This window comes from Alternaria infectoria (assembly GCF_024043175.1).
Source record: "Alternaria infectoria strain BMP 0036 chromosome Unknown scaffold_1, whole genome shotgun sequence".
NCBI classification, from domain to species: domain Eukaryota; kingdom Fungi; phylum Ascomycota; class Dothideomycetes; order Pleosporales; family Pleosporaceae; genus Alternaria; species Alternaria infectoria.
Window position 1 is genome coordinate 110245 of NW_026250690.1, and position 26892 is coordinate 137136.

The window sequence follows — 26892 nt, forward strand, 5'->3', positions numbered from 1 at the left end:
TCAAGCTTCATAACAGCCCTGGAACCTCCATGTCTATGCGGTGATAGTCAGACCCTTATCGCTCTTATCTGAGCGGTCTGAACAGGTAGGCGCGGTGCAGCATCGTCATGGCGATGTCACGTTCTACGAGGCGGCTGACACGTCCAGGAAGCTACAACGGCGCTCCAAACCTCACACCTCACCTCTACCACGTAACGTAGACCCCCACCATGGACCCGCGTTCTTGGTTCAGCAGCCTGACGGGCTACTTTGTCTACATCCTGTCCATTGCAACTCTCGGCCCGCTCCTCTTCGGCTTTCACCTGGTGGGTCCCAACGTCATGCTTGCCGGCGCATCGCTAACACGCCCAGTCTGAGCTGAACGCGCCCGAAGATGTCATCCGCTGTAAACGCAAGTCCATCACGTCGGCCGCCGCTGGCCCGAACCTCCCGCAATGTATCGAGATGAGCCCAACCGAATGGGGCGTCGTGGGATCGCTGTACACACTGGGAGGTCTGGTAGGAGCGCTCTCAGCAGGGCCAGTGGCAGGCAAATACGGCCGCCTCAGGTCTATGCAGCTATTTTCCATCTTCTTCGCCGTGGGCCCAATCTTCGAGGCGCTGAGCCCAAACATTGGAGTCATGGCGTTTGGAAGGCTGTTGTCAGGAGTCGGTGCAGGCGCGGCCGTCGTCATTGTGCCCCTCTACATCTCTGAGATTGCACCGCCGGGCGAGAAGGGCTTCTTCGGTGCCTTTACACAGATCGGGTGCAACGTGGGCATTCTGATCACGCAGTTGCTGGGTTACTTCTTGAGCCACGACTCTTACTGGAGGTTCATCTTGGCCATTGGAGGCGTCATCGGTGCTGTACAAGGCGCCGGACTGCTGCTATCGGTCGAGAGCCCAAAGTACATCGCAGAGCAGGGTAATGTCTCGCTCGCGAAGAAGACTTTGCGCAAGATCAGGGGAGAAGATGCAGACATTGAAGACGAAATGAACGATTGGGGAGTCTCGGGCTCCGGCAACGTCAGTGGTACGTTGGTCTAAGCCTCTCAATTGATGGACAGCATGCTAATATTTCTCCAGAGGAGGAGCAGACACTACTGAGCAACGAAGATGGGTCGGCTGAAGCGAGGCCCAAGGAGTCGGGCAAAGAACAGACGCTGAGCATCATGCAAGTCTTCCGCCATCCCGACTACCAAAAAGCCGCCATTGCTGTCGTCATGGTCATGCTGGCCCAGCAGTTCAGTGGCATCAACAGCATCGTCATGTACGGCGTGTCGCTCCTAGCAGGCTTACTCGAGTCCAACTCCGCGCTGCTCAACCTTGCCGTCTCAGCGCTCAACATCATCGTCACCGCCGGCTGCGCGCCCCTTGCCGACAAGCTGGGTCGCAAGGTCTGCCTGCTCAGCTCCCTTGCCATCATGGGAACGAGCTCGCTGCTACTTGCAATTGGCATCATCAAGTCGATCTCTGTCCTTTCTGCAGTCGCTGTCCTGCTGTTCGTGTCTGGCTTCGCTGTTGGTCTTGGCCCAGTGCCCTTCATCCTAGCGAGCGAGCTGGTGGGCCCGGATGCCGTCGACGCAACACAGAGTATCGCGCTCGGAGCCAACTGGATCGCTACATTCATCGTGGCACAGTTCTTCCCGCTGGCAAGCGCAAAGTTACACGGATATGTCTACTTCATTTTCGCAGCACTGTCAGCGTTCTTCTTCGTTTTCATTACGTGGTTTGTCCCCGAGACGAAAGGCAAGAAGAACGCAGACGAGGTTTGGGGTAGGGAGCGTCGGGTGGATTGATTCATGCGATGTTAAAGGGTTGACGGGGCTGACTTTGGCGATTTTGGTACAAGGTCGAGCTGCCCGCTACGTCACTGGCAAAGCGCCTTCGCGCAATTTCTTCACAATCCAAGCCAATTCCCTCTCTACGTAGTGGTCATCTCGAAAATGCCGAAGATCCTGAAGCCGCATTCTTGGCCGAATCAGCAATTGCCTGGGATGCACAGAAAGAGGCACTTTCGAACGCAAAGCTGAGGACACTGTGGAGAATGCGTTCGCATGTGAAGGAAGGTTCTGTAGTCAGAAAATCGAGATTCTTGAGTCACATGTTCATCCCGAAAACCAGCTGTGCAATTGCTCCGACCTCACGGGTAGGCAGTCAGCCGAGTCGGGGAAATAATCGTCGGAAGCGTCTACCCCGATTCCTAATTGCTGACACAAGTGGTGTGCTTAGTGATTTTGCGCAGCCGCGGCTAGAAGGCGGCGGGTCCGAGCAGCGGCTTCGGATATGTCATTCAGTCATTCGACCCCACTGGCGCTGGAGAGTACCTCACGCCTTCAGTCTCACTTGCGATGCGATTGCAGTACTAGAGCTACTACCCTGCCCTTTCACTTGTCGTCTGTGCTATTTTATATGCCCGCTCCAACATGCCCTCCTCCAACATGACCGCATTCCCGCCGCATTTCTCACCACACCTCTCGAGCGCCGGCCGAGACGGCTTCGACTTCCAGACGTCACAGCTCGAGGCAGAGACGCCGGAACGGGTCGCAAACGGCGATGAACACCACAGCCCGCCGCCCTCGATAATATCGCCCGCCTTCACGCCTCCAGCGACACCGGGCGTCTCGACCCCCTCGCGGCCCCGGCCACCCCGCTCCATACCCGTCGATACCTCAGTGCGCACCGACACGCCGCGGCCGGACCTGCTGCCCAAGCTGCCCACGGTCGAGTGCGAAGTGCGTGCGCGGATACCCACAACCACGGGGCATGAGATGTGGCTGCACGTGTACAGGAACAGCGTAGACACCAAGGAGCACCTGGCAATTGTCTTTGGGAGCCAAATACGCTCGAGATCGCTGGATGCAGAGCGCCCGGGAGAGACGGAGCTAGACCGCATGACGAGAGGCGCATACGTAGGACGCCTGTACCCTGGGAGAACCAGCTCGCGGGTTGAGCAGCTCAAGAGGCAGGAGGGCGTGCCCTCGAAGCGCAAGCCCGACGCCGACTCGGCGCACGTGGATAAGAGCAACGGCCTGTTGTCGCCAGCCTCTGCATCCTCATCCGAGAACGGCGACGTACAGCCAGCTTCCTCGCTAGAATTACCTATGGTCCGCATACACTCCGAATGCTACACTGGCGAGACTGTCTGGTCTGCGCGCTGCGACTGCGGTGAGCAGCTCGACGAAGCCGCGCGGCTTATGGCCGATCCTACTCTGTCACCTTCTGGTGGTGCTATTATCTATCTCCGCCAAGAGGGTCGTGGAATTGGTCTAGGCGAAAAGCTCAAGGCATACAATCTGCAAGATCTAGGCAACGACACATACGAAGCAAACATCATGTTACGGCATCCTGCAGATGCGCGAAGCTACGGCTTGGCCACGGCTATGCTCATGGATCTGGGCTTAGACGGAGACAGAGGGATTAGACTTTTGACCAACAACCCAGACAAAGTCCATGCTGTCGAGGGGCCGAATAGAGAAGTCGTCGTGAGGGAGCGCGTCGCCATGGTTCCGCTTGCGTGGAAAACAGGCGGCATGAAGGGCATCAAGAGCGAAGAAGTAGAGAAGTATCTTAGTACCAAGGTGAGCCCACGCCAGATTGCGACACTTCGAGATGCAAAATTTGCTGACAATAATGCAGATCGAAAAGTTCAAGCACATGTTAGATCAGAAATAATGGCATTTAGATGGTTGACATCGTATTCCTCACTTTCCGTCGCATCCGATAATGTGATCTGCTAGACGATCAACGGCGCTGACGTGGGGCGCAGACGACCGCTCGGCCGCTCTGAAACCACTAAAATAATCATAACCTGCTTCACCTCACCGCGCCGCATCTGCGACCTGCGCCCCATCCTTCGCTTATCCTTGATTTTCAGACTCTCTTCGCGTATATAGCGGGTCGTCCATGGTCTTGGTTACGGCCATCATCCCGACAGCATGGCGAGCCCGCGAGACGACGCTGCGGAGAACCCCTTCCTCAGTCCAGCGGATGGACGCAGCATGAGGAGCTTCACCGCCGACTCCAAAAGTAAGGCGACCCCCCTGATTTGTCTGCGTGAGATACTCAATTCGGTTAGATAGTTCGAGGAGCATGCTGCCACTTTTATATACCCAAGGCCTACTTGAACCACAACGAAGCGGATATTCAATAACACTACTATTGACGTCATTGTACTCGACATTATGTTCGGCCTTGTTCTTCATCGTCGCCTTGATACAGCCAAAATATGGACACGTCGTATCAGCACGTGGGCGATTTTCCCCTTCTTCGGCGGCGCTATTGACGGCTTTCATCGCCAAGACTGTCGAGCTATCTTTCGTGATGGTATTCTTGGCGTTCATAGGACAGGTCCTGTCGCGAAGAGCTATCCAGCAGAAAGGCATCAACTTGGCTAGTGTGTCGATGCGATCCTGGATTCTGTAAGTTGGCCGCGTTTCTGGCCAGCGCTCACGTTGGCTGATTTTGGAAAGTCAACCAGGGAAATTATTCAGCGGGTGGCACAGCGTCAGGGTCGCTGGCTTCAGTGTATTGGGAGTACTCTCACTGGTTACGGCCATTCTCTCTCTACTATATACAACCGCTGCAGGTGCTCTTGGTATGCCAGTACCCTTGGTTTTGCACCACGAGTCGCTAACACATCTCAGTGCAACCACAGCTACGCCTCCCACCTTGGGAGCATCAAATGCTTGCTGGTCAAGTAGATGGCGACTTCTCCAGCACCTTGAAAGCTGACAAGACTTGTCTCACTGCCTGGCCTGACGTCGGCGACACACAATGGGGTGGTAGCACATGTCTTGCCATGAAGTGGTCTTCGCTCTGTGGCCGCAACTTTATCAAATACATGTCCGCATGGGACGATCAAGCAGCTGCAACAAACCCTGCTTGGATGTCTGAGCGCCTTCTGGAACGAAAGCCGATCAGTGCGTCGCTTGACAACAATGTCACTGTCACCACCGCGTGGCTTGATGATCATGATGTCGCTACTGAGTCTGAAAAGGCAGGCAGGATAAGTACGTGGCCAAAATTCTCTGGACTTACTTCGCTAACCTGGGTATAGTCAACAACATCACTATAGCCGTCCCCCATCGAGGGATACCGGCAGCAGCTCGCAATGTCCAGAATGATTTGCTGCAGCCAGAAGTAGGTAGATCATGTATGCCCCATTCATACCGTACTAACGATCCTAGGATCTCCATGACGGTGGCTCATACTCTATTCACGCTTCAGTCGCCAGCTTCGCACTCAATGCACTTTGCGTCAATGCCAAAGAGGAAGAGCTCGCCCCACTTATCTATACCAATTGGCCTAATGCAATTCCTATGGAAGAGGGCTCGAAGTCAGTCAACTGGTGGCCCATCCTAGGATTTCCAGAAGGTACCAATACAAACAACAAAACTGTGCTTGATGATGTATTTGGGTGGAAGGACGAGACGGAAGATCACTCGCGTGCTAGACCAAGTAAGTCCGATCCTCTGCATGAATGACATTTACTAACGTCACACAGTCTTTCTCAAGTACCCGAAAGCAGGAAACACGGTAAGTGGGTCTGTCCTGATCGGAAGACGAAAGACTAATTGGGTAGATCGCAAACCACACTCAAGTACCGTACGAGCTCGGCGACCGACCAGAAGTCTACCTGCTCGGCAAAGCACCCGATAACACGACCAAAGACTACTTCCTCTGCTCCATGAAAGCTGGTATCACAACTTCCTGCACTACACGCTACAACGCCTCATCCGGCGGCCAAAGCCTCGAAGCCGTCTGCGACGACGCAAACGGAAAGCACAGCGACGACTCCGCCATCCAACCCCTCCGTGCCACCGACGACAGAACAGCCCTAGTCGGCTGGCGCGACCTCGGCTTCAATCTCCTCAACTCCCTCAGTCTAAACAACGGAGTCTTCGACGGCGACGCCTCAACAGCACGCATATTCACCCAACTCCAACTCACAGAACCCAAACTCAACAAGACCTTACCGAGTCCTGCAGAGGCGCTCTTGAGTATGACAACATGCACCGTCCTAGACCTAACCCAAAACTTCCCCTTCCAACCCATCTCCCCCACCTCCGCCTCCGACTTCAACACCCCCCAAATGCAGTACTTCAACGCTTCCGTCCGTGTAGCACAGTACATGTCCGGCGGCGAAAAGAGCTACCAAAAAGCTCTCCTTGTTGTCCTCGCTCTCACTCTCCTCATCAACATCTTCATCCTGATCTACTTCGCCGTGCTGCTGCGCATCAAACTCATCACGGATTTGTGCGAGCCGCTTGTACTGTTTGTGCTAGGATACCATTCTCCGCCGTCGGATGGGTTGTTCCAGGGAAGGCCGCAGGAGGGGCCGCAGAAGAGGGATATGACGGTTGAGTGGATTGTTAAGAGGAAGGGGGAGCAGTTGGTTGTTGTGGGGATGGGGGAGAGGGATGGGGAGTTGGAGGGAGAGGGGAGGGGGAGAGGCGGGGTTGGGGGGTGGTTTAGGATGAGGAGGAGAGGGGCAGGTCGGGAGGATGGGGATGGGGAGGAGGGGTCGCCGGAGGGGCTTAGGCCGTGATGGATGGGGATGTTAAGATACTCCATGTTGCAACACGTATGTTGCTCCTCAAATCAGCTACTTTTATCCTTGTTTCCAGCCCTATGCCAGACTAACACCATTTCGTATAGGCCTGCTGATCGAGATTAGACTAGTCTTGCTACATCTGCTCTTACCTAGTATCAGTCGCTATCCTTACAAGACCTTCTTTGGTGTTGAAGAGACAAAAATACGTCTTGCAACACGGAGTAGTTGCATTACGATTCATTTCTGGGTCAACCAATAATTGACCATCGCAAACCATCCTCTTCATCCTCCATGACAGGTACCAATGATGGAAGAAATGACGTACGGGCTTGCACTGCCCCTACGGCCACGCTTACCAGCTGTGGCTTGCGCTGCGCCACACACTCCGACCATCGTAGAAGCCAGGATATATCACCAGGGCTTGTACACAGATTCCTTCTCGGTTTCTCATGTCATCCCGAATCGATAGATACCGAAAACAGAATCCGTCACTTTGAATACCATCGCGTTTTACTTTGAGCTTTTGGAGGAACGTCTTCAACCTCACTACGCTCCGAATTATTCAACACGATACCTTCCGTCACCACAGTCATTCGCACCCTACGATCACTGCGATGATCATTCCGAGAGCGATTCAACCTGCGCCCGAGTCAATGCAAGTCAGCGGCTTATATGGTCCTGGCAATTGGGCTGCGTGGGTCATTACCATGTTTGCATCGTGGATACCGCTCCTCCAAGGCGACTACACGCACAACCTTCACTTCATCGGATACGCAATGTATACCAATTGGGCTGCGATTGACCTTATTCGCCACGGTCTTCGGCCCGGATCACCAAACCAACGCGATCTTTCAGACCTAGACTGGGCATGGCTTGGCAATTTTGTCGCTTCAGTCGCAGTGATACAGATTGGAGTATACCAAGTCGTTGCGCAGCTATTATTCGGTTATCTCAGGCTACAGTTTGGGGGTATTGCTCAAGCTAATCGTTCGTTAGAAGCGCGACGTTGCTTGATCTTGAGTACTGGAGCGGTGCTTCCACTTTCGATGGGGAGTTATGCTATCCTGCTTTCTTCTGCGTCTGATTCCAGTCGTATTGCGTTATTGACGTGTTGTGTTTCGGGCCTTTGGCTTGTGGGCTACAACGCGTGTCAGGTTTTGAAGCCGCGCAGATTCATGTGGGAATTCACGTTAAGGGAGCTTCCCTTGTTATATTTATATGCAGCCACTATGCTGGTGTGTAGTCTTTCCTTCCTTCTTATGTCTAGTCTTTCCTACTTTCTGAGTAGAAAGATGTACCTTTCTGCTAGTGTGAGACAACATCGGCAGATACTCTACCTCGCTAGCTTGCCTGAACAGTGTTATTTCATTCCTTGTGCGCCGCAGGGTATTGGGGAATGGGACCAAGCCTTTTCTTTAGTAGTTGCTTTGTGCCTTTTCTTGTATGAGTTTGGGTATGAGATCTTTCGCATTGGAAGAGAAGCAGTTCAAGGTATGTGGACGATCTGGCAACGAGCTGTAAGGTAGCTCAAGAGATATACGCACATTTTATCTACACTTATGCAGAGATTTCTTGCTGCCAGCTGTTGGTTCGGTGGTGGCTTCTCCACGCTCTTGTACGCCAAATGAAGCTTCTATACCCTCTTTTGGCTCATACCTGTGTGCGCACAGCCTGAATGTTCTCATGTCTCACGTCCGATACTTATGCGATAACCTAAACGACAAGTTGAACACGACGTCTAAATCACACTATTAAATTACGGCGAGGGAATTACAACCGCGAAGGTCTTATACGCCCTGTCATCTGGCTCATATCATTGGTGGCAGCTAGTGTAGGACTTATGTCCGCAAACCCTATTCGCAAATGGTGGGTGTAGGTCTTTCAGCCCCCACGCTTTGGCGAGTGTGGCTGAGCGCAAGCGTGTTTTCATCATGGTCAACCGCCGCTGGCGAATGTTATTGTGTTTACTCCACATCACCGTCTCCCCCGATTTTTTGCATGTCGAGTATCTACGTTCCCACAGTTTGAGCTTTTCAACGCAAATCTGAGAGATTGGTGGCTCACTCGCGACCGCACCTGCCGAATCCCGACGACCAACCTTGTTATCACTCGCTTATGCTCGAACTGCAGCCTAATCTTACTTCGCGCTGGTCATTGAACCATCTCAAACCACATCAAACTACGGCAATTAAAGCCGCGTTCTCATCCATCTTCACGAGATCCCGAAACCGATAGTAAACTCTGGCTTTCGTCTTTTTCCTGGAAGGCATAGCAACACCGGAACAGTCTAACGCATCCATCGAAATGTCTGAATCCTCCCCCGACTACCCCCAAATCAGCGGATTCTACGGCAGTGGAACTTGGGCAGCATGGGTCATCCTTTTCATCACGTCCTGGTATCCCATCTTACGAAACGATCACACGCACAACCTGCATTTCATGAGCTATGCGCTATACACGAATTGGGCCACTATTGATATCCTACGTCAGTCCTTCCCTTCCACTGGACATCAAACTCTTCAGGAAATGGACGATGCCCAGCTGCAGTGTTTCCGCGCATCTTTAGCGGTGATACGAGTTGGCATTGCCCATGCATGTTTCCAAGTCGCGATATGTCATTGGAAGGCGATAGACAGGGACATCGACACCCGGAAGAATATCGAGCGGCGCCAGCTGTGCATCGCCATTGGTCTACTACTCCCTGTTATAACAAACTCCGTGGTCATGCCATGCTTGCACAACGCCGGGCTTGATGCCGGTTTATGGCCGTTCCTTCATATCGTGCTCACAATACACCCCGCAATGAAGATATATCAATCATTTGGTCAAGAGATAGCTTCTATGAACAACAAGTCTAAGGTAATGCACGTTGGTCACAGACTGGTGCTTCCGTTATATCTTCATCTCATGATTTGGACTATTCTCAAGGATCACGGTGCAGCGCTGAGTAAATGCTCCTTCATTCCGTGTGCGCCGCAGGGGATTGGGGAGTTAGATCAGTCATTTTCTTTACTAGTTGCTTTGTTTGCACTTGTCTACGAGTACGGAGGCCGTTTTGTTAGTGGTGTGAGAAAACCAGTTGAAAGAGCGGCTAAGTGGCTTATATCATTCCTAGTCAGAGAAACCGTGCTCCCAATCTCTCTCTAGCGGTCGGGCGTATTAAAGCGGATTACTTCAATAAAGACAGTCGCTACGGTTGAGCCGTGGGACCAGTAATTACTTGGCATTGTATCTCTCGTTCAACAGCGAATTGAGTGCTACCATCTCATCTTTGCTACCTAGGTAATGACTGTCACGCAACCATCCTTCCAACGATCATTGCTACCATCTAGCAAGGAATGTAGATAGTGCAATAAGTACTCGACACACTCACCGTCCCCGAATCAATATCCGTGGTAACCACACCCTCAGTATCCACCCCGTTATAGGTAATCGTGCAGATCTGAAAGTAGTTGCTCGCGCTGTTGAACGACGTCCTGAACGTGACATCGCCAAGCGTATGGCAATCCGCTGCGGAAATGGTGTTGGTGTTGCCTTGGAAGTTGGTCGTATCGGCGTCGGTGTTGACGTAGATTTTTTCGTTGTTGACGTCGTAGCAGATGAGTGCTCCACTAGTCGTGTTGATGATTGCTTGGCCGGGACCGCCGCCACCGTAGCTGTGGGAGGCTTCTGCTTCGACTTTGCAACGCGTTACGCCGTCGTCGAGTTGGCGGGGCTAAGTGAAGGGTCAGATCGAGGTTCGATTGCTGATGCTTCATCTTGAAAATTACTTACTGCAACGTTGTTGGTGGGAGCGGCCATTGTGGTGGTGATTGCGGTCGCGAGTACCATCGCAAGGGAGTTTACTGAGAATCTAGGCTTGAGTCAGCGATATGCGCTTGGTATGCGTTGAATGCGCAACATACTGCATGACTTCGGTTTTGCGTAGATTCTGTGTTGTAGTCGGATAGTTCGATGGTGTGATGAAGTGGTGGATGAGACGATGTTGTTCTGAGGTATCTAAGTATCTCGCAGTCGAGCACCTACCTTTATAGGTGTTCGTAACCCCAGCAGTTCTCGCAATCGATGATCGGTGGGAGGCATGCATGTAGTTTCGTGCGACCTACGTCTTACTCTCCAGTAAGCTGCCCACTACCTCGAAATCGTACGCGATCTACATGGACTAGGCCTTCCCATCGTAATATCAAGAGGAGAATTCGGACCATTGCCCTCGCAGGTCCAATGAAAGTTGCACGTTGTGGAAGCCGTGTATCAGTGAAGCTCAACGTGGAAAATGTAACCTGTCTGACCTGTCAGAGCGTAGTCAAAATAGTAGTCAGCATAGAGATCTACATGTAGCATACATAATTCGTCCTGTAAGACCATGTACCAAATTCCAAAATCGCTCGCCATCCTCGCGTACCTACCACTCAGATACTAGGCATTCTTGGTGAGAGACTGGAGTCGATGCCGAAGCAGAGTCCTCAACGCGGTAGTAGTGACGCAGTGATGTACACAGTAAGGGCTATAACCACCCCATGTGACGCAGTGAATAAGCAGTAGATTTTCGGGTACTAGGCATAGCCCGTGGTCTTTTGCTTGAACTAATTTTTTGCACTTCCTCCTTTTCATCAGCAAGTGCTCAGTGCCCAGGTGTGGTGTGGACCATCTTACTGTAGCAGACTTGTTTAGGGAGCACTTTGCGTAGGTGCTCTCTACGCACAACACGACTGCTCAGTTCAACGCTCACACGTCGTGACGATCTGTTATTTTATCAAAACGCTTGAAACCCACCCTCTCGGCATCTGTTCTGCGAGTATACGGTCGTATAGAAGGGATCGACCGCCTGGTAACACCGCTAGTGTGCGGACGATGGCCGCATCCGACGCTAACGTGCAACCCAATCCGTCTTTCTACTGCTGTGGATATAAGAAGCATCTTTCGGGAACGGAGCAGCGGTTTCCACACTGCAAATCGTGTAGTGTTTATGTTTCCACAGTAGCCTGGAAATGTGGCGCAGGTACCTACGTAGGGTTATACTTGGCAAACGAAGTAACACAAGTGTCTGGATAGACAAATGGGTTACCAAAATCAGCGTCTAGCTTTTGCAGCAACGAACAGCTGCTGCGCAGCGCATTTTTTAAGGGCTTGTAGAGTTGAAAGGAAAGGCCCTTGAATGTACAGTCTATAATTGGACGCATTGCAGAAAAGCCAAGTATAGCAAGAGGACAGGCGAGCTCTCAAGGTTCCGATATTTCGGGTCTATCCATCGTGACGGTATCTGCGAAACACCTCTCGACCAACACCTCGCGTCTTTCCTGAATTGTTTACCCATGAAATCGCATAACGTCCTGGTTCGAGCGTAGCATAGCTCCAACTGGGCCGAATCGAATACGGGATACGCAGATCCGCTGTAACTAGGTATCTCCAACATTGATCACAATACTAATCAGTGACTTAAACAGTTGCATCTTGGTCGCTTCTGTGGCCGTAGTCTTTCGATCATGGAGACGACGACCCTTCACTATGCTTGGGAGAGGAAGCCAACCACAAACCCTCACGTACACTCCTTAGCAACCTGTCCAAGCACCTTCTCATACTCCGCCACACTCTTCGCCCCCACGCACGTAAAGTCCCTCTTCCTGCCCTCAAAAACAACATACGGCACGCTATCCACCCCATTTCCGGCTTGTTCCTGAATCGCCGCTTTCGTCTCCCTCAACTCCTCATCATTATCTTCTACCACCCTCTTCGCTTCCTCTTCACCCAGCCCAGCCGCCGTGCACGCCTTAACCAACGTTTCGCTACTCGAAGGATGCGCGCGCCGCTCAAAATACTGCGTATACAACTCCTTTACCGCTTCCAACGCAGCACCATCCCCTTTATTATTCTGCAACCACTGCAACACACGATGCGCATGCAACGTATTCGCCACGACCCCACCCGCAAAATCAAACTCAAACCCTTCTGCTTTACCCAAATCACGCATCACATTCATATACTTGTCCATGCGGTCTTCGCTGCCGTCGTACTTTTCGTTCTTGTACCATTCATATTTGTTGACGCCTTCTTGGGTGGCGTCGGGGTAGAGTTGGTAGGGTGCTAGTTTGAGGGTGAATGTTGCTGGGGAAGAGGGGTTGGTGGTGCGGTAGGCGGAGAGGGCTTTGGAGAGGCGGATGAAGGCTAGGTATGTCCTGTGGGAGAGTGAGGGATTGGTCTAAGCGGGTGGTGTGGCGCGGAGGGTGGGTGGATGTACCAGGGACAGATTGTGTCGAGCGTGAAGGTGATTATTGATTCGTAGGGCATGATGAATATGGCATACAAAAGGACTTGGACTTGGTCGCTGTTCGATTCGTAGAAGTCCGCGGCCTGGAAGGATTGCTTCACGATACCCGGAAGATGTTCGTGAGTTAGCAGGGGTTCCACTGCTCCATGTCTCCGGCACACGTCATGCGGGGTGCGGCGGAAAGATCGTCGCCTACTGCGCGCTAGTCCACTCCAGCATTGTATACTAGCAGTCCAGATACAGACAGAGGCATCGCGACATGGAAGAACTGATATCGAAATTGTTGGTACCCAGAATAGGATTGAAGATTAGTCTGAACAATGCAAATACATGTGCTGATCGCTTAAATCTAGCACGGAAGTCTAACGTAAACCCCGAACGATGCTGTAAACGCAACACTGGCGACACATTCTTCAACATGTGTGGCCTCGTAACCGCAAGGTGGGAGATGGGGGACTGAATCCCTAATTCAGTTTGACGTAGTTTCCTGAAGTGTGATCAGTATATTCCCTCCCCACACGAATGAAAGTACGTACCTGGGAATTGTCCCTGCTTCCCCCGTACCTTTCCAATCCACCACTCGTTATCGTTCTGCGTTCTCGAAACGATTTCTATGACGTCGCCAGTCAGGAAACTTAGGTCACCTTCCGCTTGCGCCTCGTAGTCGTAGAGAGCCGTAACGGTTTCGGTCGCCGGGACACCGCTGAGACGTGATGGCTTGGGCTTTGGTGGTGGAGGCGCGCCCTTGGCTTTGGCGGCAGAGCCCCACGAACCTGCTGATAGCGTCGGGGACTTGACATCTCCAGTAGCTGCAGAAGGCCCAGCAGAGTACGGTGGAGGAGGTGTTTCCGTCTCTTCCGATATCGAACTTCGGCCTGCCTTGGCTTCCAGAGCTTTCGTTGCGTATTTTGACTGGCCTGGACGTGCGCCAGCGACACGAGCCCCTCCTGTAGTCTTGAACTTCACGATGGAGATCTTCTCCGCTTCTTCCTGTGTGTCGCCACGCTTCTTCTGGTAAGCAGCCTCGATGTCCAGAGTAAGATCGAAGTAGCCAATGTCGAGCCGTTGCATGCGCTCGTGTAGTGTGTAGAAGACGTTCAGTTGCATGTAGTAGAAAGACTGGAATAGCGGCTTGATGAACTCCCTTTCCAGCGTGAACAGTTTTGGTAGCTCGTCCTTTAGCAGATCATTGAAGTAGTTGTAGTCCTGCGTAGCCTGTTCCACATCGTTCTCGGCCTTGTACATGGCCTTCTCGTCCTTTAACGTCTTGTCCTTCTTCTCTTCGAGCTTCTTGTATGCGGCGCGATGTCTGTCATAGTCGAGTTGCTTGTGGTCGCGCTTGGCGGCGATCTTCCGTACGGCCTTGATGATGACTAGTAGCTCGTCCGCCGGGCGAATAACCCGGGACTCTATCATCTCAAGTTCGGGCTTGAGTGTTTCCTGCAGTTCCCTGACGACTGTCTCGTACTGTTCGCATGCTTCTATGCCTGCTGTGTTGCCTTCGTCGAGGAATGAATCGGGATCTGACATTCGGCCGGAGATGGGCTTGTAGATTTCGGCGATCGCTTTCGAGAACTCCATCTGATGTGAGAGCATGCCTGCGAAGTGGGTTAGGCGGAATCGCGTGGGGCTGCATGTTGTTTACGCACCATTTATGGCTTCGAAGTACCTGTCGCATGTTAGCCAGGGTCGCAACTAGGACTGTGTCGCAACAGGCGCATACTTCTTGGACTCGTCATGGAGCTTCTTGGTCTCCTTCTCCAGCTCCTGAAAGCGGCGTTCGGCATCGGTGTAGATGGGGTCCTTGGTGATTTCGCCCTACATGCTCTGTTAGCAAGGCCCAATCGTACTCGGAAGCAGGCGCGTAGAGGGGAGAGCCCCTGGAGGCCTTCGCAGAATACGTACGAGGTTGAATCTTTGCTTGAAGGTTTGGGGCGCCTAAACCATCATGTTAGCACGTGTTGATGCCCGAAGGCCGTGTGAGGGCGCCTGTCGTACCCGGGTGACGGTCTTTGTTAGGCCTTTCCAACTCATGGTGGGGGTAATTCTGTAAGTCTGCTGGGAATTGATACACAGTAGGGATCAGGAGGCGCCGTGGAGACTGCAGATGTAAGCCAGCAGGAAGCAGCCGAACGATGCGGGCGCCGGCGTGGCTGCTAGAATCGTCGATGACGTCGCCTGTGGCTATGCCAGCCAACTGCCCACGGCTGCCGGATGTCGCGGAGCGCCGAGCGCGAAAACGAGCACGAGTGCAATTACTTCACGCCAAGAGTGAATGATCCGCTGCGGCTAGTGCACGAGAAACCCAGGGCCAAAAGCTGAGAGCAGCGCGCGGTCGCGTGAACGACTATCTTGTCGTGCAGGCAAACAATGAACCATGCATGACGAGTGGACGATGTGGCCGTGAACGCTGGGGGGCCATTTAGTCAGCCGATCCGTGCGCTAAAACTTCATAGCTTCTAATACCTCGGGAGGCAATTTGCTCTCCCAACCCCAACACTCCAATTCTCACCATGTCCAACATTGCACCCACCGTCGCGAGGCAGGCCCTGCGCATTGCCTCTCGTCGATACCCTTCATCTGCTTTTTCCCGTGTCTCGAGCATCCGCCGTCACTATGTCTCAGAGTCCAAGCCCGCGCAGGCGACCGTCTCCAACGCCTCCCATCTCGACTCAGCCATCAAGAAGGAGCAGCGGAGTTTCCTCAAGGAGACGGGAGAAAGAGCAGAGGATGCGACCATGCCAACAACAGGCATGAGCGCTGATGCCATGATGAGTCCCACTGCTGGTAGGCCAGAATTCACGCCACCCCGCTTTCCGCGAAGCTGACAATTTCAGGCATACTCAAGCAAGCAACCGTCATGGATCAGGGCTCACGGCCTATCTATCTAGACATGCAAGCTACGACCCCAATGGACCCACGAGTAGTAGACAAGATGATGCCATACATGACCGGCATGTACGGTAACCCCCATTCGCGAACCCACGCGTACGGTTGGGAGACCGACAAGGCCGTAGAGGATGCCCGCGCGCACATCGCCAACCTCATTGGTGCAGACCCCAAGGAGATCATCTTCACCAGCGGTGCTACCGAGAGTAACAACATGAGTATCAAGGGCGTAGCTCGCTTCTTTGGGCGTAGCGGCAAGAAGAAGCACATCATTACAGCACAGACCGAGCACAAGTGTGTGCTTGACAGCTGTAGACATTTGCAAGATGAAGGCTTCTCCGTCACTTACCTGCCAGTAGGGAACAACGGCCTGATCGACATGGCTCAGCTCGAGGCCGCCATGCGACCCGATACCGCCATTGTCAGTATCATGACTGTCAACAACGAGATCGGTGTTGTACAACCCGTTGAAGAGATCGGAAAGCTCTGCCGGTCGAAGAAGATCTTCTTCCACACCGATGCCGCACAGGCTGTCGGCAAGATCCCAATCGACGTCAACAAGATGCATGTCGACTTGATGTCGATATCAGGCCACAAGATCTACGGTCCCAAGGGCGTCGGCGCATGTTACGTACGAAGACGGCCTAGGGTCAGGCTCGACCCCATCATCAGCGGCGGTGGTCAAGAGCGAGGACTGCGAAGTGGCACACTAGCACCTCCTCTTGCCATCGGTATGGGCGAAGCCGCACGGATCTGCAAAGAAGAGATGGAGGTACGTACTTTCTTCCCTTATCATCACGAACACTATGATTATTTGCTTTACACATGCATGGCTTTCAGAGCGTTAGGCGGCTTCGGTCGTCGACGCGCCATGTTGACACAAGTGCAGGGGTTATGAGTTCCTTATCACACATTGTCTTGGTTACACCGGTTTTGTTCGGACTTTGCTGACAATGGCTAGTATGACACAAAGCGCATCTCTGCGCTGTCGAACCGTCTTCTCGAAGGCCTCCTATCGCTCGAGCACACCACACTCAACGGCGACAGGGAGCGACACTACCCCGGCTGTGTCAATGTTTCATTCGCCTACGTCGAGGGTGAGTCACTTCTCATGGCGCTGAAAGACATTGCCTTGTCTTCGGGCAGCGCTTGCACATCGGCGTCGCTCGAACCCAGTTACGTCCTGCGGGCACTTGGCAGCAGTGACGAAAGCGCGCACAGCAGTATCCGCTTCGGTATCGGACGCTACACTACAGACTCAGAGATCGACTACGTCTTGAAGGCTGTCAAGGAGCGCGTTACCTTCCTCCGCGAGTTGAGCCCGTTGTGGGAACTCGTGCAGGAGGGTGTCGACCTCAACACGATCGAATGGAGTCAGCATTGAGCGAAGTAGTTGTTTGATACCCCGGCGAAACTTGTATAATATAATGACGTACATTCTTTGGCAACAATGCCCACGCTCGTTGTAGCGGTTACGAGAAACACGATTACATAGCAATGTACCATACGCAATAGCTCTACATAATGAAATGTATTGAGCATGTACACATACTCTTGATGAATTCCTTCATGCGTGATGCATGCGCAGATTGTCTAAGTGAAAGATAGAGGGGCAAGTCATTGGGCATTGCCAAGGTGTTGAGGGGTTCACCTTGGGAGAGGTGAGGACCGTGCTCCACTGTCCATCGTCTAACCTGGTGCTATCATCCATCAGTTACAACATGGCCAGCGAGAAAGTACTCAACTGGCTATACAGCGTTCTCGTCAATGTAACTCCCCTCGCGACAATCAACATCGTATGCGCTAATAGACTTCAGGAATACTCAGACGTAAATCGCACATATCACGACGCGGCCGAGGCACTGTCCAACTGTACGTCACATGCGTCGCAGCTTCACGACAGCTATACTAACTTTACACCAACGTCCAGACCCGTCGCTTTCACCAAAGACCGAACCATACACGTATGAGAATGGCTCATCAGCGCTTCTCTTGCTTCTCAGTGGCACGCTGCCGGTCACATTTCGCGGCGCAACATACGGCTTCCCGGTAGCGATATGGGTGCCTCAGTCGTACCCCCGGGAACCACCCATCGTATACGTCACGCCGGCACAGGACATGGTGTTAAGACCTGGACAACATGTGAGCACCGATGGCAGGATATATCATCCGTATCTGGCACAATGGGCAAAATACTGGGATGTGAGTACTGCATGAGCTTAGAAGGCTGCTGGGCGAAATGCTCAACCTTGGGGCACGACAGCTGATATGTGCGCAGAAATCTACATTGTTCGACTTCCTAGCCGTGCTAAGAGGCGTCTTTGCGAAAGAGCCACCCGTGCGATCACGGCAACAACAGCCGCAATACAATGCGCCGCAGCAGCAAGCACCCCCTCCAGTACCCCCGCCGCCAGCCGAATGGGGCCGCTCAGTACACGGCGCTCCAGGCGCATCCTCGTCTCCTGCTCCATCGAACCAAGCGCCAGCGCCCCCTCCAAAGCCGCCGAAGCCACATGAACAAAACCGCTCCACGCCCCAGACACCACACGACCGATACTCGCAACCCCCTCCTCTGCCACCCCACCCTCCACAACATCCGCAGTCACAGCAACCGTATCAGCAATCTCAGGGTAGTAGATACGATGCGCCGCAGAGGTGGCAACCGCAGCCTTCAGGTCCACCATACGCGCCCAATCGACAGAGTGGCTATGGTCAAGGTCCAGCGACTTCAGGCTCAGGTCCTCAACACCCGCAAATGCACGCACATGGTTACCCTCCACAGTCATTACAGAACGGCAGCCCTGTAAGCCCCATGACACCAAACGGTCAACGAACGGCTGCCCAGTTCTCGACATCAGGGCCCCCACAGCCCCCTAACTTCCAGCAAGCACAACAGTACCAGGGCCCACCACCCCAGCAGCAGTATGGGCAGCCTCCACCACAGCAACAGCAGTATCGACAGCCGCCACAGGGTTACCCGCCACAGCAACAGGCTCCTTTCCAGCAATACTCACATGCACCTCCTCAGCAACCGCCACCAGCTCCGAAGCCCCCAATCGATCTTCTCGACGACTCGCTGGAAGTCACATTACCGTCACAGTCTGGCAACCAAGTTCTATTACCAGTACCACCTGTTCCACCAAACCCTGAGAAGGACGCACTCCTCCGGGCCTTGAGCCAAACGCTGGTATCGCAAATCCGACAAACAGTTTCCTCCAACATGGCTGCGGTAGCACCACTTCGCGCGCAACAAGCCGCCTTACAGACTGCATACTCCCGGTTACAGTCGGAATTGGGCGAACTGCAGCAGCTTGACGCGGCGCTTGCGTCGAACGAACAAGTTTTGAAGGGTGCCATGGTTGAAGCAGATAGAGTCATGGAGGATGCTCGCAGAAGAAAGGCACCAGACGTGGATGATGTCCTAGTAGCGCCGACAATCGTCGGAGGGCAGCTCTACACTCTTGCTGCGGAAGAGAAGGGCATTGCAGACGCATTGTTCGTACTGGGTAGAGCTTTGGACAAGGGGCGCGTCAGTACTGAAGTCTTCGTCAAGGTAAGTGCATCTCCTGCGACTTTGTTCTAGTTGGAATATGGCTAACATGATTACAGCAAACTCGAAGTCTGGCTCGAGAACAGTTTTTGAAGAAAGCACTGATCAAGAAGATCGCTAAAGGCATGGCACTAGATGAGTACCAGATGCGTTAAACTCTATTCCGCAAACTCTCAATCAAATGCATGCAATCGAGTCATGATACTTAATCATGCTATGTGCTGAGCTATTTCCAGGTTCTTTCTCTCCGGTGACTGACAATCGTGATGTTGAGGCTGGCTGCCGACCTGTGCATATTGTCGATGTGTTTCGTCACGAGATATACTGGCCAACAAGAAGAATTATGCTGATAGGGGTGTTTGATTATTATTAATATGTTACGCTACGTTCGCTACACTACGCTGGACAAAATCATTGAGGGGTATATCTGGGATCGTAGCCTCCGGAGAGGCATCATATCGCATCGTTACTGCGCTGGTTTACGTGGAGAACCTGCTGGGAGAGTTTCTTCCAAGGTACTTCCTGTCCTCCAAGTCCTCGTAAGAGTCTGGCGACATTCCCTTCTCCAAGGCGACGGCCTCGGCGTCAGTCTTGTTGCCCAAGCCCTTGAGGTCAACGAGGTTGATATCGCTATCAGAGCGCTCCTTCTCCAAGCGGTAGTGCCCGAGCTGGCTACGGGGCGTGCTACCAACCGTAACGGTCGTAGCAGCAGAGATCTTGCTGAGCTTGCTGAACTGGCCGCTACCGTTGCTGCCATTGCTAGCGCTCTTGGAGTTCTGAGTACCCATACTGGAGCCCATCTTCTGGAGGAGAGAGCCCATGGACATCATGATGCTGCCCAGGCCGGCCAAGCTGAGCACGGATCGGATCTTGGGAAGGCAGCAGGCGATGAGGGCGACGTTGGTCTCGACGACGGTCCAGAATAGACCGTGCGAGGTTATGCCGATGATGTCGTAGGTGGGCATGCCCATAATGTACTGTTCGTCGAGGGCGGCGGACGGTGTGTTCTGCTTGATGCAGATGACCATGCGGACAATCGCGGAAGCGACGGCGAATCCTCCGAGTAGGAAGACACCGCACAGTTGGATCTTGCGGACGGTGGGCATTTGGAGACGCCAGATCTGTTCGCGCAATGATTAGCCGTCTGTCAAGAGTGAATCGAGCTTGGGTAAACTTACCCATGGGAGTGGCAGAAGCAAGATGCAGAGATCGAACACAGCATCAAGAACCGTAAAGGTGATGGTCGCCTCGAATCCAAACGGACAATTCTCCGCGATACTAGCAAGAGAGCCCCAATTGGCAGCAAAGTTCAAGCGGCAGTCGAAGATGAAGCCAAAGAAGAAGGCGATGGTGAAAGCCACAGTGAGGACGATGAACACAAGCGAGGTCCACTGGAAACCAGGCCACGTGAAGATGCGACGGTACAGGAACAAGAAAGCGAGTTTCGTGAAGCCGATAGCCAGCGGCTGCATGATGAAAATCATGTATACACACTTGTCGGAATGTTAGTCGAGTGGGAAAGACCAGCCGAGAACAGGGTGACTAACCTTCTCCAAGATTACCAAATCTGGTGTCGTGCTGTAGATCCAGCCTTCGATGTTGCTAGGGTCGTTGTGGCCGCCGATAATGCCCTTAGCAGCGCCTGTAGAACTAGTCAGATAAAAGAAGGGCTTGGGTTTTGCTTGGCTCGAGGCTTACCATAGATGAGAACAGTGGAGACGCCGATGGTTGGGATGAGAGCGAGGAGGCAGAAGAGGTCGTCGAGATGCTTGCTGAGACGCGTCTCTCTGCTTTTTCCGGCCTTTTGTATCGCTACGCCTATTCGCAGAGCGACGAAAAGGACAGTCAAGACGGTAAGAGCGATGCCAGTGGCGAGGCACGAGGTAACGTTGATGTATGTGTAACCCATCTTGGCGGCGGTATAACGAAGGACTCGGAAGAAGTAACCGAAGATACTCTCAAGAAGGAGAGAACTCGCAAGTATGATGTGCTTGAAAGAGAGACTGATGGTTCGCCGTGATGATGAGTTCTACCGGTGGTGATCACGCGAGGTTATGTAGACATGGCATTCACAGGTATGGAGAGGACGGAGGAAACTCCTTCTCAGAAGAACTGCATGTCTACACCCTCACCCTTAGCTAGGTACCCGGTAGTGGCCCAAAGGTGTTCAGCTCGATAGTCGTGCGCAAGGCTGGCACAGAAGCGCCGTTGGGCACGAACAAGTGACGCACATAAACCCCGAGCACATGGCTATTTTCCCAGCAGCGACATGCGGAAGATCTCCCGCGCCTCGGTCTAGATCCGACCCCTGGTGCGCAGTCTGGGGAAAAGCGTTGATTCGCAGACCCACCTAGATCGTGAGGCGACGACTTTCGGTCGTGACGGACCGAGGCCGGAAGGAACTCCTCGCGCGATTGCGGCATGCTTAAGTACTACGCTAACCACCTCGAGGCATCGTCGTGAACCTTAACTGCACGCTGCTTTCGTTAGGACTTGCCTCGTGCATCCTGCGCAGCGCTGACCATCGTGAGTATTTGATATGCAGGTTTCAGCAATGTTTCTCGATCGTTCCTCCACGCTTTCGACAACACCATGTTCGCTCGGTACAAGCTCGTCTCCTCGGCGGACCCGCCAGCCTCGGATCACGCTTCGTGTTCGCATTCGGCGCACAGACGACACTATCCGACGATAGCACTGGTCGTGCTTTCCTTCGCAAACGTCTGTGTATTGGGCTTCTCGATTGCCATATGGCGCACTGCGGGTGTGGCCGCCACGGCGACCCCGGGAGATACGCTGACCAGCCTCGCCCAGTCCAGCTCCCTTGAGGTTCCCAACGACCTTGCTAGGGTAGAGTCTCTTCCTATCGCGTATGTTCCTTTTCATTGGAATACGCCATGGGGTGCGCCCAATGCGACGGAAGCAGACCCGCTGTGGGACAACATCAACACTGCGCATGGTCATATCGCAGTTGACCATGAGTTCGCGGCAGAGAACCACGTGAGTTACCCCCAACCAGGTCTCCGGGAACGAAGACACCATCACTGAGATGAGCAGTGACTGACATCTTCTACAGTGGCCTGCCTCTATGGACATACCCGGCATGCCTGGTAAAGGGATGTATCTTCTCCAAGCCTACCATCAGCTCCACTGCCTCGTACGTCACTCCCGTTGTTCAGTAAACATCAGGTACCTATGCATCTTTTCTAACCACCCCCCTTCTAGCGTATCGTTCGCGCCTCATATCTAGCTCTGAAGCGCCAAGAGTTCCCGCCCTTCCCCTCGCATCACGCTTTGCATTGTTTCGACGCCCTGCGTCAACACATTATGTGCCATGCGGATAACACTCCGCTGTATGGTCACGGCGATGGCATGGCTGGTGATGGCCAGATGCATCAATGTCGGGACTGGACCGCACTGAGGGATTATGCTACGAAGAACACGGCTTGCTTCCGCGATGGTAAGCCTGGTATGACCCTTGCGGATCACTTTGGTGTTTGTGATGACGGAACGGATGGTTTGGAGGCGCTTGTGCCCGTGACGACTGGATTGTAATGTTTTATTCTTCTGTGTACAATACTTCAATGCATATTTTCTTTGTCGCCTGTATACCGAGAAGAGGACGGTACGAGCCGGTATAGACGCAGTAATCGTAGCACAGTTTATTTTCCATGTACTCTAATCTTCACAACTTCGACTTTGTCGAGTCTCTCCTTATCGCGATATGTTACCACGATGTATGAGATCACTCATCAAATCTAGGTACGTGGAGTCCAGACCTCAGTAACTTTGCAACCCTTCCGAGGTTACTTGTTCGTTAGACGAGAACGATGCAGCTAACATATCACACAGCGTGATACAACGCCATATTGTGAAGTTGTTGCATTAGGCAGTGAAGTTCTGAGTAGCTCGAATGACTCTGCGATGATTTGAATGCGTTGAAGCCTGACTCCATCGTCATCACCGAATCGAGACAGTGGAAGACATTAGCCACGATGTACTTAGGTATACTACAATCTAGCTGTTGTATAGCCATGAGGCTAGTCGAGCGTTGGTGCAAGTTGCCGAGGCGTCTGTAGCTCAACCAGCGACCAGGTAAGTGGTAGCGAAAAGGGAGTGCCGTCTGGACAAAAGAGTACTAGTCAAACGTGGTCTGGCCAAATGCGGTACCATACAGCGCGCGTTGGGCTTCGATTTCGGCATTGCCAAGTAGCTTTTGGAGGCGGGTAGGTTTGCGTAGTAATACATGGGTGTGATCCCATTGGTTGAGTCCTAAGTCCCGCATCGCTCGGAGACCACTCCGGCCAGCTAGTGCAAAACCTTAAGTGACCACGCGATAGATCTGGCGTTGCGGTACATACAGATCTTGCGTGTCGGACACCACCGACGTAGGGGCTCGCTTAACGGCAGATCAGCGACGTTAGTATCCGTGCCTGAAGATCGAGAATCTGTAACGGGTGGTCTGGAAGCCTCAGCCGATTTGAAACTTCGTAGTGCGAACATCGTCAGGCGTTGGGTTCTGGCATCGAAATCGAAGGCGCGCTTCGGAGTGCGAACCGGTTGCCCTCAATTAGCACAGAGTTGACGTACGTCAGGGGTTCAACAACAGAAGATTTGAGAAGACGTCGTTCTACCAAGCCACCATGAACGACTACAAAGAGCTGGCAAGATCCCTTCATCTTAGGATCATCAGCTTCAATCATCTCCAGCTCTTCTATCAGCTCCTCTCAGTCATCTCGGCCATCACACTCTTCGGTGTTTCCGTGCTATCAATCGCTTCTCAGCTTCGGATTTCACAATGCAGTTCACTACTACTACCCTCGCTCTTCTGATTGCCTCGGCAAATGCCTCTCCTCTCCTGGGCCTCAAGCTCGGTGGCATCAACGTTGGTGTTGCTACTTCCAGCGCTCTGTTGGATGTGAGCGTTGGTTCTGGATCGGGTTCTGCTGCAAAGGCAAACACTGTGTCCACCATCACCGCTGCGCCAACCGCCGCTTCCACTGGCCAACCAACGATGCCATCGAGCTTCTCTGCCCCAGTCCAGGGTCACGGCGTGCTCTCTCTTGAGAACCTTCCCGCTATGCCGCCTGTCATTGACAAGGTTCTCTCTGGTGTTCTCGGAGCTGCTGTCGGTCTCCGTAAGTATACCTACTACCTCGTCCCCGCCTGATTCCTTTTGTGCTAACAGACATCCTTTTAGTATCTGGAGCTTGCAACACCGACCACAAGTGCACCGTCACTGTCGCAGGCTCTCTCGAGAACCTGCTCGTCGACGGCGACAAGTACTCCATGAACAACACCGTTTCTGCATGGTGCGCTGAGGGCCGCTGCTACGGATCTGCCAGCATTCCTCTTTCAGCTACCGCTCCCTTCATCATTACCTGCGACCAGATCTCTGGCCACAAGGCGTGCTCCGCTACCATTTCGGGTATTGCCCGTGCCATCTTCGCCAACGGAGAGCAAGTCGGTAAGTTTGACGTTCCACGAAACAATTCCACAACAGATGCTAACAGACTATAGAACTTTGGGGCTGGTTGACCCCTGCTGGTTACTGCAAAGACGGTGTTTGCACTGCTTCCATCACCGCTATCGGCGACCCAATGTACTAAGCGCGACCTACCACAGGTAGAGTTGTGATGGCTGAGATGACTGAGATGGGGCACCTGCACTTGTCATTCCTTCTTCCAGTTCGTGCCTGGGCCCAGTATGGAGTTTGATTGCTTCAGGATTTGGTCGATACAGGCTTATTTACGATGTAATGTTTTTTTTGCGGTATCCCGCGACGCGTTGGCGCCGGTGAGCCAACTAGGTAGTAATGAAGTACTTAATATTGAACCAACACATTTTTGATTGAGAAGGACTTTCCTGAGATTGCGAAATGAACAAAGGAGCACGCCTGGGTTAAGCTTTGACAAGCGTGTCGTTACGAGCCGTGCATTGATGACTGAGATGACTGGAGCTTAGCCGGCCCGCATCATCGTTTTTCCGCTCCTGCTCATCTAAATTAAGTGACGTCCAACACCAATGCTGACTAGCCTCAGGCACCCAATGGCGCCACAAACAGCACGATGGACGCATCCAGGCGAGGTTCTCTCCTGTTGCCTGATCGTCTTCGCGGTCGTTTGTGTTTGTGAAGATTCTGTCTGACCCCATCCCACGCGCATGTCTCTGCGCATCCACTCGCTTTCTACTTAGTTAATACTTTAATAATGTCTTCTTCTACTCAGCCGCAGCCGCAAGCTGTGCCGCAAGCGCCTGACGCGATCTCAGGGGGGCCTCCGTCTCCAGTCCCCACGCCCCCTCCCAAGTCCGCAGCAAGACTGTCCGACGCGACGAACGCGAACTCAACCTCGTCTGCGCACGCGAACTCGCCCAGAATGCCTCCCTCGAGCAGCCCTGCGCCGGGTGTTCCCACCATGGCACCCCCGGCGTCGATCCCGCACACGACAGCTCCACAGGGCGCCGCGACCGAGACCGAGGAACGCCTTTCATACAACGACAAGCTCAATGCTGCCGACCGATACTGGAAGTTCAAGTTCGGTCTCAAGGCCGCTGCCATCATAACAGGCTTGATCGGAGTCGGTTGCTTTGGCTGGCTGATGTCCACAATGGATAATGAATACGACCCGGATTCCTCTTATTCAATCAGCTACGAAAGCTACTGGTCTCTATGGCCCAGTCTGATTACTTGGGCTGCCTCGATAGTCTGGTGTGCGCTCTGCATAATCGTGTTCCTGCTGCGCAAGCGACCTGTACATCCAGGTGTCCGCGTAGCGATGGATCTTCTTCTGTGGCTTGGCTTCATCGTAACGGCATTGTTTTCTCTTATAGCCCTCCGGTACTTGATGAGGTGGGGTCTAGACGGATTCGATACGTGGGGTTGGGGGTACTCATACAGCAGCGATGGAGAATACGTCCTGGCTTCCAACAACACATGGGTATGGGAACAGGACACGAGCTACATCGAGACTCCTCGAGACTGTTCCCGATCCAGTCAGTTTGACAGCTGTGAGGAGCAGGACGCCTTCGTCAACAAACTTTGGGCCGAAAAGGATCATCGCTCAAACGTCACTTTGACCGGCGTGGTATGCCAGTTCTTCGGCCTGGTCATTCACTTTGCGCTATTCGTGTGGGCTTGCGTTGACTGCCATCGCCACCGCCGCCGCACAACGAGCAAGGACGCCGAAAAGCTTGCTGCTGAAATCGTGCAGAACATGATCAGTAATGGTGCTGTTGTGCCGCCACCAGGACAGGCACACATGAAACCGCAGCCGGGCCAGGTCATGTACTATCAGATGCCGCCCAACCAGCAAGGGTACCCGAGCCAGCCCCCAATTCAGCCCCCGTATATGCAACAAGGACCGGGTCAGATGCAGCAGTTTGGGCAGCAGTTCGGGCAGCACCCACAGATGACGCAGCCGGTTCAGCGCATGGCGCCCGGACAGTACCCAAAGGGTCAATCTAGCATGGCAGCCTCGGATCTTCCTGAGAAGATGGCTGGACCCCGTTACGCTTAAGCGAAGAGGTGGACATGTAGTACTATTTTCATTGATGAGGTTGAAGGAAGTGAATTTTCTTGGCGATATACCCCAGCGAAACCTACCTAATAGTGTAAAGTCTATTCAACTGTTGACATCCATGTACCGCCCTCGCGAT

The 26892-nt window shown here is 53.1% G+C and overlaps 11 protein-coding genes across 11 annotated transcripts; 7 read left to right on the plus strand and 4 right to left on the minus strand.

Annotated features, from left to right (window-relative positions):
- Positions 1 to 209: 209 nt before the first annotated feature.
- Positions 210 to 1778, plus strand: J4E92_000040 (uncharacterized protein; the record flags this gene model as incomplete). The annotated part of the gene is made up of 3 exons (XM_051491459.1): positions 210 to 305; positions 352 to 1012; positions 1066 to 1778. The coding sequence occupies 3 exons, from the start codon at positions 210 to 212 to the stop codon at positions 1776 to 1778; spliced, it is 1470 nt and encodes a 489-aa protein (XP_051356971.1).
- A 642-nt stretch (positions 1779 to 2420) lies between these two features.
- On the plus strand, positions 2421 to 3654 carry J4E92_000041 (uncharacterized protein; the record flags this gene model as incomplete). The annotated part of the gene is made up of 2 exons (XM_051491460.1): positions 2421 to 3560; positions 3619 to 3654. The coding sequence occupies 2 exons, from the start codon at positions 2421 to 2423 to the stop codon at positions 3652 to 3654; spliced, it is 1176 nt and encodes a 391-aa protein (XP_051356972.1).
- Positions 3655 to 4780: 1126 nt separating this feature from the next.
- On the plus strand, positions 4781 to 6529 carry J4E92_000042 (uncharacterized protein; the record flags this gene model as incomplete). The annotated part of the gene is made up of 5 exons (XM_051491461.1): positions 4781 to 4991; positions 5039 to 5121; positions 5169 to 5439; positions 5486 to 5517; positions 5564 to 6529. The coding sequence occupies 5 exons, from the start codon at positions 4781 to 4783 to the stop codon at positions 6527 to 6529; spliced, it is 1563 nt and encodes a 520-aa protein (XP_051356973.1).
- A 3334-nt stretch (positions 6530 to 9863) lies between these two features.
- J4E92_000043 (uncharacterized protein) lies at positions 9864 to 10445 on the minus strand (the record flags this gene model as incomplete). The annotated part of the gene is made up of 2 exons (XM_051491462.1): positions 9864 to 10191; positions 10441 to 10445. 2 exons carry the CDS (start codon positions 10443 to 10445, stop codon positions 9864 to 9866), a joined length of 333 nt encoding a protein of 110 aa, XP_051356974.1.
- Positions 10446 to 12071: 1626 nt separating this feature from the next.
- J4E92_000044 (uncharacterized protein) lies at positions 12072 to 12966 on the minus strand (the record flags this gene model as incomplete). Its single annotated transcript, XM_051491463.1, has 2 exons — positions 12072 to 12708; positions 12962 to 12966. 2 exons carry the CDS (start codon positions 12964 to 12966, stop codon positions 12072 to 12074), a joined length of 642 nt encoding a protein of 213 aa, XP_051356975.1.
- A 332-nt stretch (positions 12967 to 13298) lies between these two features.
- Positions 13299 to 14834, minus strand: J4E92_000045 (uncharacterized protein; the record flags this gene model as incomplete). Its single annotated transcript, XM_051491464.1, has 4 exons — positions 13299 to 14398; positions 14450 to 14469; positions 14524 to 14618; positions 14799 to 14834. 4 exons carry the CDS (start codon positions 14832 to 14834, stop codon positions 13299 to 13301), a joined length of 1251 nt encoding a protein of 416 aa, XP_051356976.1.
- Positions 14835 to 15313: 479 nt separating this feature from the next.
- On the plus strand, positions 15314 to 17073 carry J4E92_000046 (uncharacterized protein; the record flags this gene model as incomplete). The annotated part of the gene is made up of 3 exons (XM_051491465.1): positions 15314 to 15587; positions 15638 to 16461; positions 16651 to 17073. 3 exons carry the CDS (start codon positions 15314 to 15316, stop codon positions 17071 to 17073), a joined length of 1521 nt encoding a protein of 506 aa, XP_051356977.1.
- A 337-nt stretch (positions 17074 to 17410) lies between these two features.
- J4E92_000047 (uncharacterized protein) lies at positions 17411 to 19394 on the plus strand (the record flags this gene model as incomplete). Its single annotated transcript, XM_051491466.1, has 5 exons — positions 17411 to 17458; positions 17507 to 17561; positions 17620 to 17891; positions 17968 to 19242; positions 19299 to 19394. 5 exons carry the CDS (start codon positions 17411 to 17413, stop codon positions 19392 to 19394), a joined length of 1746 nt encoding a protein of 581 aa, XP_051356978.1.
- Positions 19395 to 19718: 324 nt separating this feature from the next.
- J4E92_000048 (uncharacterized protein) lies at positions 19719 to 21148 on the minus strand (the record flags this gene model as incomplete). The annotated part of the gene is made up of 4 exons (XM_051491467.1): positions 19719 to 20360; positions 20418 to 20732; positions 20787 to 20881; positions 20938 to 21148. The coding sequence occupies 4 exons, from the start codon at positions 21146 to 21148 to the stop codon at positions 19719 to 19721; spliced, it is 1263 nt and encodes a 420-aa protein (XP_051356979.1).
- A 2886-nt stretch (positions 21149 to 24034) lies between these two features.
- On the plus strand, positions 24035 to 24845 carry J4E92_000049 (uncharacterized protein; the record flags this gene model as incomplete). Its single annotated transcript, XM_051491468.1, has 3 exons — positions 24035 to 24374; positions 24437 to 24703; positions 24757 to 24845. 3 exons carry the CDS (start codon positions 24035 to 24037, stop codon positions 24843 to 24845), a joined length of 696 nt encoding a protein of 231 aa, XP_051356980.1.
- Positions 24846 to 25613: 768 nt separating this feature from the next.
- J4E92_000050 (uncharacterized protein) lies at positions 25614 to 26753 on the plus strand (the record flags this gene model as incomplete). The annotated part of the gene is made up of 1 exon (XM_051491469.1): positions 25614 to 26753. The coding sequence occupies one exon, from the start codon at positions 25614 to 25616 to the stop codon at positions 26751 to 26753; it is 1140 nt and encodes a 379-aa protein (XP_051356981.1).
- Between the last annotated feature and the right edge of the window lie 139 nt (positions 26754 to 26892).